At 44.2% G+C, this 17,773-nt stretch overlaps 1 protein-coding gene across 2 annotated transcripts in view; it reads right to left on the reverse strand.

The window, feature by feature from the left end:
- The window catches only part of LOC135197876 (tetraspanin-13-like), a 72,366-nt gene extending 63,534 nt beyond the window's left edge, over positions 1 to 8,832 (reverse strand). The window contains exon 1 of one of the 2 annotated variants that reach the window (XM_064225078.1): positions 8,655 to 8,832. In XM_064225078.1, coding sequence (XP_064081148.1) covers positions 8,655 to 8,714 — 60 coding nt within the window. In that variant the 5' untranslated portion in view covers positions 8,715 to 8,832. The remainder of the gene's footprint in view (positions 1 to 8,654) is intronic. The other variant, XM_064225079.1, reaches the window with a different exon arrangement.
- Positions 8,833 to 17,773: the final 8,941 nt, after the last annotated feature.

A 17,773-nucleotide genomic window follows, 5' to 3' on the forward strand; every position in this document is an offset into this window, starting at 1 on the left:
ACTGAACAATCTCGCATTCAGCATTCGAGTGGAAAGACTGACCGCGCACAGAGCAAAATCTGCCAGTTCAAAAAAGCTATCCCCACTCAGATCATTTGGATCGGATGTTTACAATATCAGCAAAATTGCCTCGTTCCACGGGGAGAGAGAGAGAGAGAGAGAATGGTATGATGTCTCTCTTAAAAGGGGTCAGCGATAAGATGACCTCTTTGCCATTGGTAATTGAGTAGAGGGTGATGAAAATACACACGGGACCAATATAATTAACCTACCGATCTCAATAATCTCAAAACACAATTATCTACATATCCTAAGGGAAATTGTCACTTTACTTTTTCATAATTTTCAATTGGAAACATTTAATCTTGAAAAAAATGCTTTTTAATCATCTGAAAATAAACAAATGCCAGAATTATCGTATAAAATGTACGATAGTTCGATCTGGTATCATACATCGTATCAGAGGCAGTTTAATCGTACATGTACGATAATTATCGTACGAATGGCAGCCCTGATCAGGCAGTTCAATACGCAGTAGTTGAGCCTGAGCTCTCGCTGACTCGTCATCCTGAGTTGCCAGGTAATCCATTATTCCACGAGGGAATGCGTTCGGCTAGAACTACCGAGCATAAAAGATATGCTCGAGCAATTATATTTAGGCGAAACGAATTTCGGTAAATATAAAAGTTGAAATGGTGTTGTCGTGACAAAACCATAAGTATATAAAATTGAAACTGAAAACTCCTGGGAGGTTGCAGGCAACCCCGAGTTGCAGTTCAATTAGAATACTTCTCTTATAAGTCGCAATCCGTAGATTAACTAGGATATGCGCCTACCCCTCGGACAATTCAACTGCTTAGTAGAATCATGTCGCGAGGTTAATATACGTAGTATATTTGTAGGATTCTGAACAACGATCTCCATCCTAAATTCTTTCCTTCAGGAAAACAAAATAAGGATTGGAGATCGACCACCTTCGATCTCTATCAAAGAGAGTGAAGGAGAAGTCTTCCTCGAAGGAAAGCTTCAATGGTGAACAGAATACTAAGACGATAGTTCAAGCCAAACTGGATATTCCCGTCCGATCTTCTCTAGTCCAGGTTGGTCGCCTACTGTGAGATAGTTTCTTCAGCAGCAGTCTTCTTCCCAATGCTAGAAATTCCAGGAATTCGAGCATAGGCGAGGTTCCCGATTATCGTGTATATCGGGGATTCTCGTCTCGCTCACTTTGGACCGTGGTCTCGCGTAAGTGTTTGGAGATCGTAAAACTCGAACACTGAATGGCGTTTAGAAATTTCGTAGAATTCTAAGCAGTCTGCGAAACCCCACCGAATTCGTCAAACGATATCGGCTGGTGGTCCTCTCGATTCCCGTAGAAATCGAGAATGGGGCAGGATTCCTCCTCAACGACCGGGGCTTACGTCAGGTAGGACCCGAAGGTCGGTAGCGCAGTCCCGAACGTGGGATCCTACAGAGAAAATCTCTGTAGGATCCCTCCCCTTTCCCTCGTAACCGTAAGGAGAGAGGGAATGGGGGAGGAATTGGATACTCGCTCGCTTCCCAGTGGAACTAGCAGTTGGAGAAGAGTAGGAACAGCCATCGCCTTGCGGCGATGGCCTCTCAGAGTCTGGGAAAACGTATCGTCAAGGAGAAAAACGTTTCCCGCGGAGGGTTACGAACTCTCACTGTAGGTAAGGGTCTGCCGCCACTGTGAACGTCGTCTGGGTGGGGCTGATCGACACCTGAGGAGAGAGCCGATACCGTCCTCCGACTCATTCCAGTCCTCGTCGAGGTCGAAACCTTTCAGGAGGACCGAAGGAGTATTCAAATACGGTGTCCGAAGACACGTAGAAACGCCGCTGTCGCAGTAGAGGAGTGGAAGTAGCTTGATCGACCGGCCAGAACTGAGAGAGCTTCTTGTCCGGAGACGAGGAGACTCTGGTTCGAGACAGAATCGGCAAGTTCCGATCACGGCAGACCCCACCGTCGGTTTGGGTTCCCTCTCGGGCCCCAAAACGACTCGAGCAGAGACGTGGGCTCTGCTGGTGGGAGCGGCAATCCTTCCGCAAGGTCATTATGCTGACGAATCAGCTTAATGACTTCTGCAAATTCCTCTGTATCTCGGGAGTAACCGTGTCTTGCGGAGTAGGACCGTCCAGTCCCTCCAACAAGAACAGATCCCGAGATACTCCTCCTTCAGAAGGAGGAACAGCGGCAGCCCACCCCTGACGGTCGCCTCCAGCTACTTGCGCGTATGTCCTGGTCGGTCCTAGAACCGTGCCTGGTCCATACGGCGTCATAGCGGGATCGCGAGCGGCGCACCTCTCGCGATCACTCATAGGTACCTCGCTCCTCCCGGTGTAGCCCGAGGAGGTTGAAGGTACAGGAGAGGCAGACCTGACGCCCCCCCCCTAGCTCGCTGGCAGGACCAGCGTGCTTGGAGGGCTGCTGCTGATCGTCCACCCGCAGTGGCGATCGAGCAGCAGGCCTAGCCTTGCCGCTCGCCTGGGGCGAGAGGCTCGGCTGAGAACGTCGACGCTGATCTCTAGCGTCAGGCGAGCTGTTGCTGGTTACCGTCTCCGCCCGGTCCCGATGGGAGCGGCGTCAGGTGACCTGCTAGGCTCGTTGTCGCGGTGAGACCGGCGAGCGTCCTCTCGGCGCGTCGAGCCGCTGGTACCAGCCGTGGCTGGTACCGACGACCGCGGGGACCCCTTCCTCGCCTCAACCCGTGGCTGGTCAGCGACCGTCACGTCAACCCGAGCAGCCAGCTGGTCGCTGCGAGAGCGTCCACTGGCCTAGCGAGATTCGTCTGCACGACACGCCAGTCTTCTGCTCCGCGCTTCGGTCTTGGCGGCGAGCGAGCTCGAGTGTCAAGACTTTGGCTGGACGGTCTCCCGCGGGAGAGACCGTCCACTCGGTACTTCTCGCTAACGAGAAGCCGAGGCGGATCCTGGTTTAGCGCAGAACCGCTAGAACCAGGCGAGGAAGAGTGCCAGCCGAAGCTGGTACTCCTCTGGTCCCCGTCTTCTTCTCCTTGGTAGAAGAAAAGACGGGCCCTGTTCCCGAGGGAGCAGGAGACCAGCAGAAGAGCTCCCAAGAATCGCCGGAGCGAGACGGGCCCTTAGAAGGTCCCAAGAGCCTTCTTAGGGGGGAAAACCCGGGTTACCAGCTGGTCGCTGCAAGAGCGGCCGCTGGCCTGGCAAGAGTCACCTGAGCGTCTCTCACCAGCCTTCTGCTCCGTGCCGCGTCTTGGCGCCGAGCGAACTCTGGCGCCGAAACTTGGCTGCACGGTCTCCCGAGGGAGAACGTACACTCGGGATCTCTCGCGAACGAGAGACCGAGCCGGGACCTGGCGTAGCGGCATCGCCGCTAGCACCAGGCGAGGAAGTACCAGAGCTAACCGATACTCCTCTGGTCCCCGTCTATCTCTTCCTTACGGAAGGGGAGACGGGCCCCGCTCCCGAAGGAGCAGGAGGACCAGCAGAAGGACCCCCCCGTCCCACCGAGGTGGGACGGGCCCTTAGAAGTTCCCGAAGGAGACTTCTTAGGGGGGAAGGCAGCCTTCTTCTTCTTCGGCTTATGGGCCTTAGAAGTCGAAGGGGAAGAGGCAGCAGCAGACGATGAAGACGAAGATGACAGCTTCCTCTTCTCCTCTTCCTCGTCAGCTCACGCAGGACAGTCGTCAGGTCCTCCATCCAGGCCGGAGCCGGGGCTATTGCCGAAGCAACACGGCCCGACTGCACCTGTCCGGAAGGACCTGGGACTGGGGAAGACACACCGTGGGCAGGACCAGCATGGACAGGCACAGGAACTAGGAGCGACAGGAACAGCAACCAGCTCAGGAGCGGCAGGAACAGCGGCAGCGGTAGACCCAGAAGGGACAGCCAAGCCAACAGCGGGAATCACATCAGCGGCAGGTACGGCAGGCCCAGCGATCGCCTCGTAGAATCAATCGGCAGCCAGCGGAACCTGGTCCTGGCGGCCGGTCCAGGGGCGAGCTGCTGGAACAGCGGAAGTCTGGGGCAGGCAACACGAAGAAAACAGGCGGCGGCGGCAACCCACCTCGGTACGGCTGCGGCCCTAGTAGCGGCAGACGGCGTCATCGACACAGCATGGGAGTGTAGACCAGAGGGGGGGGAGCAGCATAAGCGGCGTGGTAGTAGTGGAGACCGCCCCAGACCTCGCTAGACGCTGCAGCAGCCCGTGGATGCTAGGCACGCCCTGCCTCCGCGGTGGTCCATACCTGTCCAAGGTCGTCTCCCACGGATGTAGCACCTGCGGTAACATAGATAGATTAGTAAGAGGGATTCCCTCACGCACGGGGGGAAGACATGCCCCACCCCGAACGCAAGGAAGACCCCAAATACAAAATACAACGAAGAAGCTGAGCGGGGGGCAGGAAGGAAGACGAAGATCGGATACAAGGGAGGTCGCGGGAGAGCTTTCCGACGACTTCCTGCAGACCTTCGCTTCCCTACCCCCGCACAGCAGTGAAAAGTAATATGAAAATGAAACAGAATACTGCCCTTGCGATTCACTTCATAGAACTTAAAGGGGAAAAGATCAATTCCCGGGTAAGAACGGAAAACTTGATCCAATAATATGATGCTATCATAAATATATATGAAAATGAAACAGAATACTGCACTTGCGATTTCATTTTCACATAAAAAAATCGTCAATAGGATCAATTCCCGGTAAGAACGAAAATTGATCCAAATTAAATTCATGCAAATAAATAAATGAAAATGAAAAGAATATTGCAATTGCGAATCCACTTTCATTGCATTCTATTATACAAAATTAAAAGGCTCGTGCCGAGCGCAATCACACTCTCGGTAACGAACGCACAGGGCAAAAATATAATGAAAAGAGTACTTACATTTTTCAATTACACACTTTCGCCCAAAATACATGACTCGGCGCGAGCGCGCCCGCCCTCGGCACCGAGACATAATTCAAGGGTTCAATTCATGAAAAGAGAGGAAATCGCCGCATCTACGGCGATAACTCCATGTTGGTTCATAATTAAGTAATGAAAATGAAAACAGTGTACTTACAGTTTCATTTTCAACAAACCATTAGTAGAAAACACAATATAAACAAAGCATACGACGATGAAGCGGGCAGAGAGCGATGACGAACACGTCCTTCACACCCGCGGCCGAAAGCAAAAGTGATTTGTTTACCTCCCAGTCGCGCGGCGCGCGACTGTCGGACAAGCAGTTAACTACCGTTCTCCCCTTGTTCGAAGCTTACGACCGTTCCAGCTGCCGCTAGCTACTTCCTATTGTTAAAGGACCGATGGTTTGTATTACGTATCGGAACAAATTTGAATTTCTGTCGGGGACGACGGAGTCTTAGCTATGTATATATCTGACAGGTAAGTTGATTGTATGAAATTGTTATTCCCGGGGTTATGGTTTGAACTGAATTCATTCTTACCTTGTAATCGGCGGTTTTTATCCTTACTGCCATCACAACTGAAACTCCACAGTGCTTATTTGATTGTTATTATACACATTTTGGTCTCAGTTCACTCCACATTGCACTTTAAACCCGTTGCTGTTCCTGGTTTCTAAGCGCGCGCGCCATAAACACAATTACGAACAGCAGACGACGACAGACGACGAAACTGCAAAGTTTATTCCCTAAAAACTGTTTACTTTACTCGTTATTTAGTTTTAAATTTACTTTGTTATTTAAAAATTTTGTGATTTAATTCATGTATATTATCTTTTTTGGCAACCAAATTACCCCGAAAAATTACAGATATTTCTAAGTAGATAAAATCAAATGTTTCTAACGTTTTCGTACATCTGGCTGCCGAAAACCATAGAGGAACGAATACGGAAAAGTGCAGAGGAACGACTACGTTTTTTTTTTTTTTTTGCTTTTTTGTTTTTGCTAGCACTTTTCATTGATTTCAGTCTTTATTAGTATTTTGAATTTCTTTAATAATCGTATGCCAGAATAAATGTAACCTTTAATGTTTGCATGCTTTAATGTTTGCATGCTAAGAATGGCAAAATCATCCTTGCCACATTAGTGGAGGCTTCACACATACGCCGTTCCATTATTATAAACTGTTTCCATGAATTCTAGTTGTCATAGTAATGCAATAATGATAAAATTGCTTTAATATTTATGTACTATATATACTTCCAATACATAGCCTAATTTCACCAATTTCAACGTTTTGTGTGTAGTCTTATACCCAGTTTGGAGGGTCAACACATACCGAATGGCAACAGAGAGAGAGAAAGGAAGGCGGAGGAACGAAGAAGAAAAGGGATGGCGGTGGAGAGGGGGGGGGGGGGGGGGGGGGAAGAGGGTAGGTGGAGCTTTATACACGTGTTCGTATCCATTTCTGCATAATGGAGTTTATGTCTCTTGGTACAAGGACAAGTGTCGTTATTCTTTACGATTAGTGATTCACGATACCCTTATAAATTACGGCACTGGGTGTAATGCACTATAGCAAATTCTCGTTCTGTTACGAGTGTTCGTTACAGAAATAGGTATTGCCCAAAAACGTGCTTGCACTGTCTCTGAAACCCATAGTAGACATGCTGCTTAGTTGTCAATCAAGTTTTTATAACCAAGTATTTTTTACAAGCTAGCTATTGAATAAATTTGTATTTTTCTCAGTCAAAAACATATGCCCCTCAATGCTAACTTTCCTCTTTTAACGACTTTCTGGTCATTGCAAATTCGGCCCCATAATTTCTATGGTGCGAAACAGACAGAGGCCCATGGACCGAAAACGATTGCGTCACACTACGGCGATAATCCAGCAGTAAAACATCTTCATATATCCAAAAAGTAAATAATAAATATATATATGCGCATTACGATTATAACAATTACATGTATAGCTGATAACAATCTGCATGAATAACTGGTAAACTGTTCTCCAATGACAGTTGAGTATAGCAATTATTTACAATAGGTACGAAAGTCAAGATGTCGTGACGTCATAATACAGAACTTAAAAGAACGTTCTAATTCAGAAAAATAATTACTTAAATTTGAGTCAGAGTCGAGTTACTTTTTCAATAACGAATATTTTCAAATTAATCATCATAAATATGTAAAATATTGATGTTTTACTACTTATTTAAAAATTAGCTAAGAGCACGCTTCTCGTCATCTTCTACCAAAACAGCTGTTTACTCCTGGCTTCTTGTTGGTGAGAAATCGTGTTTCGATTGTTGTGATAAAATGCTCCAGCGTCTGTGGGTACAAGTAGTGTGCGGATTTATCACAGGAAATGGAAAGTTTGTTGACACAAGCGACTCCGTAAACATAGAGATGGCGTCAATCATCGAAACATTTTTAGTTGTAAGTAAAAATTTCTAAAGCGTTTTGGTGAGATTTCCACTGCCGTGGGCGCCATTTTCAGTACCCTCTGTTTAAATCTTAAAATTTGGCCTTAATTTCTAACTTTGGAGAAAATACTTACTTCGAAAGGAGAGTAGAGGTCTTTAGCTCCGTTTCTCACCAACAACAAGTCGCGACTGATGCCCATCTCGGGTGTCAGGACGCGTTATAATGTACTTTTTCGGAGGGTGGCTAGCGTTGATTGTAGGTGGCCTGCTTGGCCTGCTGTGATATTCTACCCTATATGCGCATTACGATTATACCAATTCCATGAAGAGCTGATAATCTGCATGAATAACTGGTAAACTGTTCTGCAAGAAAGTTGAGTAAAGCAATTATTTACAATAGGTACGAAAGCCAATATGTCGTGACGTCATAATACAGGACTTAAAAGAACGTTCTAATTCCAAAAAATAATTACTTAAATTTGAGTCAGAATCGAGTTACTTTTTCAATAATGAATATTTTCAAATTAATCGTCATAAATATGTAAAATATTGATGTTTTACTATTTATTTAAAAAATTATCGAAGTGCACGCTTCGTCGTCGTCTTCTACAAAACAGTTGTTTGCTTGGTGAGGAAAAGTTTTCCGTTTGTTGTGATAAAAGTGCCCCAGCGTCTGTGGGCACAAGTGGTGTGCGGATTTATCACAGGAAATGGTTAGTTTATTGACACAAGCGACTCCGTAAACATCAAGATGGCATCAATCTTCTAAATACCTCGAGTTGTAAGTAAAAATGTTGGACGCGTTTTGATGAGATTTGCACTACGTTCGAGACCGTTTTCAGTACCCTCTGTTTAAATCTTAAAATTTGGCCTTAATTTCTAACTTTGGAGAAAATACTTACTTCGAAAGGAGAGTAGAGGTCTTTAGCTACGTTTCTCACCAACAACAAGTCGCGACTGATGCCCATCTCCGGTGTCAGGACGCGTTATAATGTACTTTTTCGGAGGGTGGCAAGCGTTGATTGTAGGTGGCCTGTTTGGCCTGCCGTGGTGTTTTACCCTAATGTCAGGTCGATTCTATTGTTGAAGTCCAACCAGACTCTAACACACCAGACTGAATAAGATGCCTGATAGGCCTACATACTTGTAACGAGGTAATGAAATGTACCGTTGTGTTACAGCCTATTCCCAAATCACATGAGCAAACTTTGATCTTTAAACTGTCAGTTCATAGGTAGGACAACCGTAAGGTAAACAAACGCAGGCTTGCTCGCCGACCCCTAAAAATTCATCCAACTGTAAATCAACAATAGCCATACTTACAACATACAGAATGTTGAGGGCCAACAAGGAATTTTTACTGCAAGTAAATCCTCCACACATCTTTGTTGTTAACAAAAGCGGGTACAGGTGACGTTTGACTTGCGTTATCTCTGCCTCCACAGACCCGAAGATATCGATTGTATAGGTCACTACACCTGGGCCGTACTGTAAACGAAGGTATTCAGGAAAAGTAACACCCTTCGTAATAATGCTGAACAGTACAATTAATTATAAATAACAGTCGACCGTAATATTTATGAAATATAACCTAATTACTGTAAAATCTCTAATGTAAATAAATTCTTAAAATATATTACAGATTTAATACACTCCTAAAAAAACAAAAGCCCATGAGAGGTAGTCATGATTTTCGACTGGGACCCTCCTGTGATGTTTACCTAAACTTCTGTCGTCTATTGAAACTTAAGGCTATAGGAATATATATTCCGATTGTCTATTTTGGGTCATGTGTTGAATATGAACAATTAAATAGTATCATCAGCGAGTAAGGAAGTGTGACTATCCACGTTATCAGTTACCGAACTGCCTTCATCTTTTCTGATCATGTGATATGTTACAATGGAAAGGTAAAACCTGAAGCGAAAGTCGGTGGAACTCCCGTATAAGTCAAGTTATACCGTCAACCTCCCTAAAGTGCTTAAACATGTCTCTTCAATTAACCTAGGTCCTAGGAGTCTGAGCGCTGAAGACATTCATAGTATCTGTTTAGATATAGTTAAATTATGATTTACTTTTTTCGGAATTTTTATATTACTCATGAGTGCATCTATTAGAAAAAAAAAAGAATTGGTGTATAATGAAAATATCCTAATAACTCCTGAAGTTATGGTGGCGCAGGTCATTGACCGGAATTTCTCAAATATAAAGTTATTGCCAGTGTGACTCATGCCAGAGTCAGCACTCATTCGTGACATGGATATGTAATCCACGTGAGTTATCGAGGAAAAATATTCAAATAATGCTAAAATTTCTTTGCAGTTTTAATGTTACTGGCAACAGGCTCTAAATTAAATCGAAAGCGACTTTTCCAGAATAAATTATTATTATTATTATTATTTTCAAAAGGGTCCACAATAATACAAAGTGTAAAAAGTCCGTGTATAATTTTGAAGACTTTACAGAAAGCTTTCGAACCCTTCCCTGGGTTCATCTTCAGTCCAAATGAACAATAAGTTACGACAAGTACAGAGGTAAATTTAAAAAACAAGAGTCGTTGAAGATCGTTGACAACGATCGTTGTCAACGATCTTCAACGACTCTTGTTTTTTTTTAATTTACCTCTGTACTTGTCGTAACTTATTGTTCATTTGGACTGAAGATGAACCCAGGGAAGGGTTCGAAAGCTTTCTGTAAAGTCTTCAAAATTATACACGGACTTTTTACACTTTGTATTATTGTGGACCCTTTTGAACATGATATATACTCTCGTGATAGAAAGTTTTTCCCTATTATTATTATTATTATTATTATTATTTTATTATTATTATTATTATTATTATTATTATTATTATTATTATTATTATTATTATTATTAACTTGAACTTAAATAACTTACTAGGAATATATAAAGATATAGAAGTTCAGAGGAAAAAGTACTTCATAACATTTTTTAGGAAAAACTAACTTAATAAACACGTTATAACCATATTAAAATATAAAAACAGCCCGATTATGCAAACTATGGTTAAATTTAGACAATAAACAAACTGATGTGTGTACATGTAAGGCGACTACATTTAACAGTGATATTTGAGATAGGATAATTTAAAATCATAAGAGGTTATTTTGTAGCTATTAAAGTGTTTAGTATAAAAATCATAACCAATATCAATTGGCATGGATATTGTTTGAACGAATTTGAAATGAACCTCATGTGATTTAGATAAACTCGTCATTTATCCCATACCTTAACCGCTAACACATGCGATATTAACAAACTTATGTTCCTCCACAAATAAAAGAAAGCATGACTAATCTTTGTATTTCTGATGTGATTCTGCAGGGGATTACATTGGTTCCTGTAAAAGAAGCCAGACTACTAAAGTAAAGAAGAAGAACTGTTACGCTGTACGATATTGAAAGTGTTTGTAGAGGAAAGATTCCCGACGACTAACAGAGAGAAATTCTAATTCCTTTTTGTCCTAGTGAAGATGATAGAGGCGACTGTAACAATTTTGCAGCAATATATTTGTATTCTTTGGGACATGTATGGCAGAATTGCTCATAGACCCCAAGTGGGATTAAACGAATGAGGAAGTATAGATCAAGTGTTAATATGAAACACTTGCGCGAGAAGTTTGAAAAGAAAAAAAAAATAGTCAGAATGCCGGATACGTTATGTCCCTGTGGCTGTCCGATATTCTTATGAATGGAGTGATGAGAGAAGACGGAAAAGGACACGAATTTGCAAGCTATGTAAAAGAATTGAAATGAAGTGAGGATGCCGATTTTTGCAAATGATAGGTCGTTATTTGTTGATAGTGAACTGAAGGTTTAACACTCACTAAAGAAAGTGATGATACTGAAGGTTTAACACTCACTAAAGAAAGTGATGATACCTGAACACAGCAACATTTAAAAGTGGAAGGTATCAGGCGTATGGTTTCAAGAAACAAAAAAGATGCATGACGCTGGAATGAGCAAGTAGCCTATTGTTAGCGTGGTATATGTGGAGTAAGAATTACTGAAATAGTTATAAACATTAATGCAACAGCTAAGTTCTAGTCACAAGGTTAGCATAAAAGAAACGATAACTGGTTTTAGATGGTTCTGTAGCTTGGCGAGTAATGACGACAATAAGTTAGTGAAAGGTTTACACCAATTAAAAGAAACTAGAGTAAAACGGGGAGAGGTGGGTGCAAACAGCGCAGCGCTGACTAAATGGTGTGGGATTGCGTATTGAATGGCAGGCCGCAGGCGGCCCTTAATAACCCGGAAGTGTAGGAGTGTGACAAAAACAGAGTTCTCGCAGTGTGTGTGAATGTACGGGGCCCTTACACTGCAGATGAACTTTCTGAGTAGGGTAGAGGGTGATATTCTTTCGAATGGACAGCACATTCTTTGGAAGCTTGAATTTTCGGTCAATGGCCCTTGTGTGCTTTTTCCGTATGATTAGGGATCGACTTCTGAATGTTATATATATATATATATATATATATATATATATATATATATATATATATATATATATATGTAAACATATTTTGTAACTAAAAGAAATGTTTCCAGGGGACATTAACCATCCATTTTGACTAACCACTAAATACTTAATCCTCAGTTGGGCAAAATGGTCTTTAAGACGTTAATTACCTCCTCATGGAACTGATCCTTGATGCTAGGGTTTTCAGCTGAGAGGCAAGATCACTAATCACAGAAATAAAGTTGCTGCATGATTGTAATAGTATGCCTTAATTTATAATAAAAGATTTACATCGCGTGACTTTTTTGTTACGATCAAATGTCTCCGTAAGCTAGACCGTGGCTACAGCATGAATGTTATTAGCCCGACGCAGTATTATTATAATTATTATTATGAGCTTGTTGACGCATGTTGGATCTCAATGCTGCTGTCTTCACTACCCTCCAATTTCCCTACCTATCCTTCCCCATCCTGACGGACAAACAGGTTTGCAGGAGGAGGGTCGATGTCTCCCCTACCCTCCCGACCATCTACCTACCCTGCCCTACCCGGGGTGAACAAGCAGGCTTGCAGGAGGAGGGTCGATGTCTCCCCTACCCTCCTGATAATCTACCTACTCTGCCCCACCCAGGCCGGACAAACCTGTTTGCAAGGGGTGGATTACTGCTTCATGTTTCCCCTCTGTCACCCAGGGAAGGACAAACAAGGTCCACTCGGATATTATTATTATTATCATTATTTTTTTTATTTTTTTTTTTTTTTTATTTTTTTTTTTTTTTTTGCTCTATCACAGTCTTCCAATTCGACTGGGTGGTATTTATAGTGTGGGGTTCCGGGTTGTTGCATCCTGCCTCCTTAGGAGTCCATCACTTTTCTTACTGTGTGTGCCGTTTCTAGGATCACACTCTTCTGCATGAGTCCTGGAGCTACTTCAGCCTCTAGTTTTTCTAGATTCCTTTTCAAGGATCTTGGGATCGTGCCTAGTGCTCCTATGATTATGGGTACGATTTCCACTGGCATATCCCATATCCTTCTTATTTCTATTTTCAGATCTTGATACTTATTCATTTTTTCCCTCTCTTTTTTCTCTTCAACTCTGGTGTCCACCTGGTATTGCGACATCAATGAGTGATACTTTCTTCTTGACTTTGTCAATCAACGTCACGTCTGGTCTGTTTGCACGTATCACCCAATATCCGTCCTGATACCATAGGTCCCATAGGATCTTTGCCTGATCGTTTTCTATCACTCCTTCAGGTTGGTGCTCGTACCACTTATACTGCAAGGTAGCTGATGTTTCTGCACAGGCTCCATGGAGGGCTTTTGCCACTGAATCATGCCTCTTTTTGTACTGGTTCTGTGCAAGTGCCGAGCATTCGCTTGCTATGTGGTTTATGGTTTCATTTTTCGTATTGCACTTCCTACATATGGGAGAGATGTTATTTCCGTCCTATCGTTCTTTTGAACATATCTGGTTCTTAGGGCCTGATCTTGTGCCGCTGTTATCATTCCTTCAGTTTCCTTCTTTAGCTCTCCCCTCTGTAGCCGATTGCCAATTGTCATCGCTGGCTAGTTCTTTAGTCTGTCTCATGTATGTCCGTGCATTGGTTTGTTGTGCCAGATCCTCTGTTCTGTCTGTCTTTCTCCTGTCTCTGTATATTTCTGGGTCTTATTATTATTATTATTATTATTATTATTATTATTATTATTTTTTTTTTTTTTTTTTTTTTTTTTTGTCTATCACAGTCCTCCAATTCGACTGGGTGGTATTATAGTGTGGGGTTCCGGGTTGCATCCTGCCTCTTAGGAGTCCATCACTTTTCTTACTATGTGTGCCGTTTCTAGGATCACACTCTTCTGCATGAGGCCCGGAGCTACTTCAGCCTCTAGTTTTTCTAGATTCCTTTTCAGGGATCTTGGGATCGTGCCTAGTGCTCCTATGATTATGGGTACGATTTCCACTGGCATATCCCATATCCTTCTTATTTCTATTTTCAGATCTTGATACTTATCCATTTTTTCCCTCTCTTTCTCTTCAGCTCTGGTGTCCCATGGTATTGCGACGTCAATGAGTGATACTTTCTTCTTGACTTTGTCAATCAACGTCACGTCTGGTCTGTTTGCACGTATCACCCTATCCGTTCTGATACCATAGTCCCAGAGGATCTTTGCTGATCGTTTTCTATCACTCCCTCAGGTTGGTGCTCGTACCACTTATTACTGCAAGGTAGCTGATGTTTCTTGCACAGGCTCCAGTGGAGGGCTTTTGCACTGAATCATGCCTCTTTTTGTACTGGTTCTGTGCAAGTGCCGGGCATTCACTTGCTATGTGGTTTTATGGTTTCATTTTTCGTATTGCACTTCCTACATATGGGAGAGATGTTATTTCCGTCTATCATACTTTGAACATTCTGGTTCTTAGGGCCTGATCTTGTGCCGCAGTTATCATTCCTTCAGTTTCCTTCTTTAGCTCTCCCCTCTGTAGCCATTGCAATTGTCATCGCTGGCTAGTTCTTTAGTCTGTCTCATGTATTGTCCGTGCATTGGTTTGTTGTGCCAGTCCTCTGTTTCTTTCTGTCTTTCTCCTGTCTCTGTATATTTCTGGGTCTTCGTCTACTTTTATTAGTCCTTCTTCCCATGCACTCTTTAGCCACTCGTCTTCACTGGTTTTTCAGATATTGCCCCAGTGCTCTGTTTCGATGTTGACGCAGTCCTCTATAACTTAGTAGTCCTCTCCTCCTTCCTTTCGTGTTATGTATAGTCTGTCCGTATTTGCTCTTGGGTGTAGTGCTTTGTGTATTGTCATTTGTTTCCTGGTTTTCTGATCTATGCTGCGGAGTTCTGCCTTCGTCCATTCCACTATTCCTGCGCTGTATCTGATTACTGGCACTGCCATGTGTTTAGGCTTTTGGTTTTTATCATATTTCCGGCGTTGAGTTTTGATTTGAGTATCGCCTTGAGTCTCTGCATATATTCTTTCCTGATCGTGTCCTTCATCTCTTGGTGTTTTATATCTCCTCCTTCCATTATTCCCAGGTATTTGTATCCTGTCTCATCTATGTGTTTGATGTTGCTCCATCTGGTAGCTTTATCCCTTCAGTTCTCGTTACTTTGCCTTTTTGTATGTTGACTAAGGCGCATTTTTCTATTCCAAACTCCATCCTGATGTCTCCAGATACAATCCTTACAGTCTGGATTAGGGTATCTATTTCCTTGATGCTCTTACCATACAGCTTGATGTCGTCCATGAACATCAGATGGTTGATTTTGTTGCCTCTTTTCTTGAGTTGGTACCCGGCATCCATCTTCTGTAGTACTTTTGGTCATGGGAATCATGGCTACTACGAAGAGTAGTGGGGACAGTGAGTCGCCCTGGAAGATCCCTCTCCTGATATTAACCTCTGCTAGTCTTTTTTCCAGAGCTTGTAAGTATTGTATTCCAGTTGCGCATTGTATTTTTGAGGAAGCTGATGGTATTTTCCTCTGCCCATATATTTTCAGGCATTCTATTAGCCATGTGTGTGGTATCATGTCGAAGGCTTTCTTATAGTCTATCCATGCCATGCTTAGGTTGGTTTTCCTTCTCCTACTGTTCTTCTTACCATTTTGTCTATCAGGAGCTGGTCTTTTGTGACCCTACACTTCCTTCTGCAGCCTTTCTGTTGGTGGGGGATGGTGTTTGTCTCCTCTAGGTAGTTGTATAGCCTTTCACTGATGATACCTGTTAGTAACTTCCACATTATTGGTAGGCAGGTGATAGGCCTGTAGTTACTGGCTATATTTCCCTTACTCTTGTCTTATTATTATTATTATTATTATTTGTTTTGTTAAAATAACTGCTGCTTCAGCACTATTAATCTTATAAAGCGTCTTCTCTATCTTTCTTCTGACGCCTTTCTCGTTCTTGCTTAGACTGGCGAGCAACGCACCAAAGGGCATGGTAAAATTCGGTTGAGTCATTTGATTTATTATTGCTTATACAATTCTCTCTCTCTCTCTCTCTCGCTCTCTCTCTCTCTCTCTCTCTCTAACGCGACGTTTCCTCCTGATCGACAGGACATTATCAAGCGATAACTTGCTGAGGGACTGAATTCCAGTGGCGAGTCCTTCTCCTTTTTTCGTGGTGTTGCGAGCTCTCCAGTACGATCAGAGCACTTCTCCGGTAGGTCGAGTTTTTATTGGTTCCCGGGAAGGTGACTCATACGGCGGCGTTGACTAGTCTTGCAGACCTTCTCAGGTAGGGGGTATCACCGGGAGCCTCTTGATTGGCTTCTACCTGCGTGACGTTCACCCATGGTATTATTCTCATGTCGTTGTTCGTTCCATGCGCGCTGGTACTTTCGTTAGGGGGAGAGTGTGGTTCCTCCTCACACACGTCGGTATCAGGAACGCTTCTTGGGTGGTATTGAGGGGAGGCTTTTCTTCGAGGATGAGCAGCGCTTCTAGGAGACGCAGACGTCGTGGGTCAGGTGCTCTCCCGATGATCTTAGTATTCCTGACGATGTCGTCTCTCGTGATGTTTCTGCGGTGTACTGCAAGGGCGTGCTGCCTAATGGCGCCCTCCTGGGCGGTGGCAGGAAATCCTTTTTGACAGGCGCATCGTCGTCATGCCGATGTAAATCCCAGGGCATCCTTGGGCGGGGCATACGTATCGGTAGACGACGTTGGACTGCTTCAGGGGGTCTCCTGCCGGTGGGGAGGGGTTGTTCTTCATCAGGAGGTCTTTCGTACGCCGATTCTTGTAATAAATAATGAGGGACACTCTCTTTCCTTCCTCCATGGGGCGGACGTGTTCCTCTATTATTTTCTTCATGGCTGCTTCTTCTTCCTTGTATTGGTGGTGCATGAAGGCTTTATAGAAAAGTTTGATATCCTCCGGGGGCGGAATGTTCCTTCTCTCTTCCTCCGTCATGTACCACTTGTCAAGGGCGGCTCGAGTTTCTCGGTTTACGAGTTTGTTCGAGTACCCATTGTTAATTAGCATCTGGGATGCTCGGTCGAGTTCGAGGTGTGTGTCCTGCCACGTCGAACAGTGCGAGAGGGCCCTCCTGACGAAGGCCCTGACGGTGGTGGTGGTCTTGAACCGCGCAGGACACTCGGCTATCACCATTCAGACAAAGTCCGAGGTTTCGTAGCTTTTGTGTAAACGGTCGTCGCCAACTTCTGATTCGTCTTCGTGACAAGGACGTCGAGGAAGGGGAGACCGATCGTTGCTGCTGTACTCGACAGTGAAGTTGAGTGCGCTGTTCTGCAGGAACTGCTGCCGAAGGGCTTCTACTCATCTTCGCAGTCGGCTTGCACGAAGATGTCATCGATGTACGCGTGCGTATGTGCGGGGACATCTGTGTTGCTGAAAGGGAGAAGACCCTTTCTTCCACTTCTCCCATGTAGAAGTTGGCGTAAGAGGACTCCTAAGGGGGACCCCATCGCTACGCCGTCCTTCTGGCGGTACATCTGTCCTCGGTGGGTGGTGAAAGGGCTCTCTTCGTACAGATATCCAGCAGGTTCTTAAGGAGTCTTCTGGGATGTTAGGGGGTCTCATATCGGGATTCCTATATACCCGCTCCATGATGATCCCTATCGTCTCGTCGACTGGGACGTTGGTGAATAGGGACTCAACGTCTGAGGACGCCATGGTTCCCGCACCGGGGGAGTCGCGGATCTTCTCCAAAAATTCCACCGATGAGGTGAGGCAGTACCTGGAGGGGATATAGGGGGTCAGAATTTTATTAAGGCGTTTGGCTGATGATCGGCGTAGGGGGTTGCCTTCCTTGTGGGTCTTCACGTTCCCGTAAAGGTAGCCGAGGCTGTAGTCACCTTGGATGGGCGGGAGGTGTGTGGCATTCGTAGCGGCATTCACGGCTGCGATGACCCGGTTGGCGTCGCGTTTGATGTCTTATTATTATTATTATTATTATTATTATTATTATTATTATTATTATTATTATTATTTAATCTC

This window comes from Macrobrachium nipponense, chromosome 21 (genome assembly GCF_015104395.2).
Source record: "Macrobrachium nipponense isolate FS-2020 chromosome 21, ASM1510439v2, whole genome shotgun sequence".
Lineage (NCBI taxonomy): Eukaryota > Metazoa > Arthropoda > Malacostraca > Decapoda > Palaemonidae > Macrobrachium > Macrobrachium nipponense.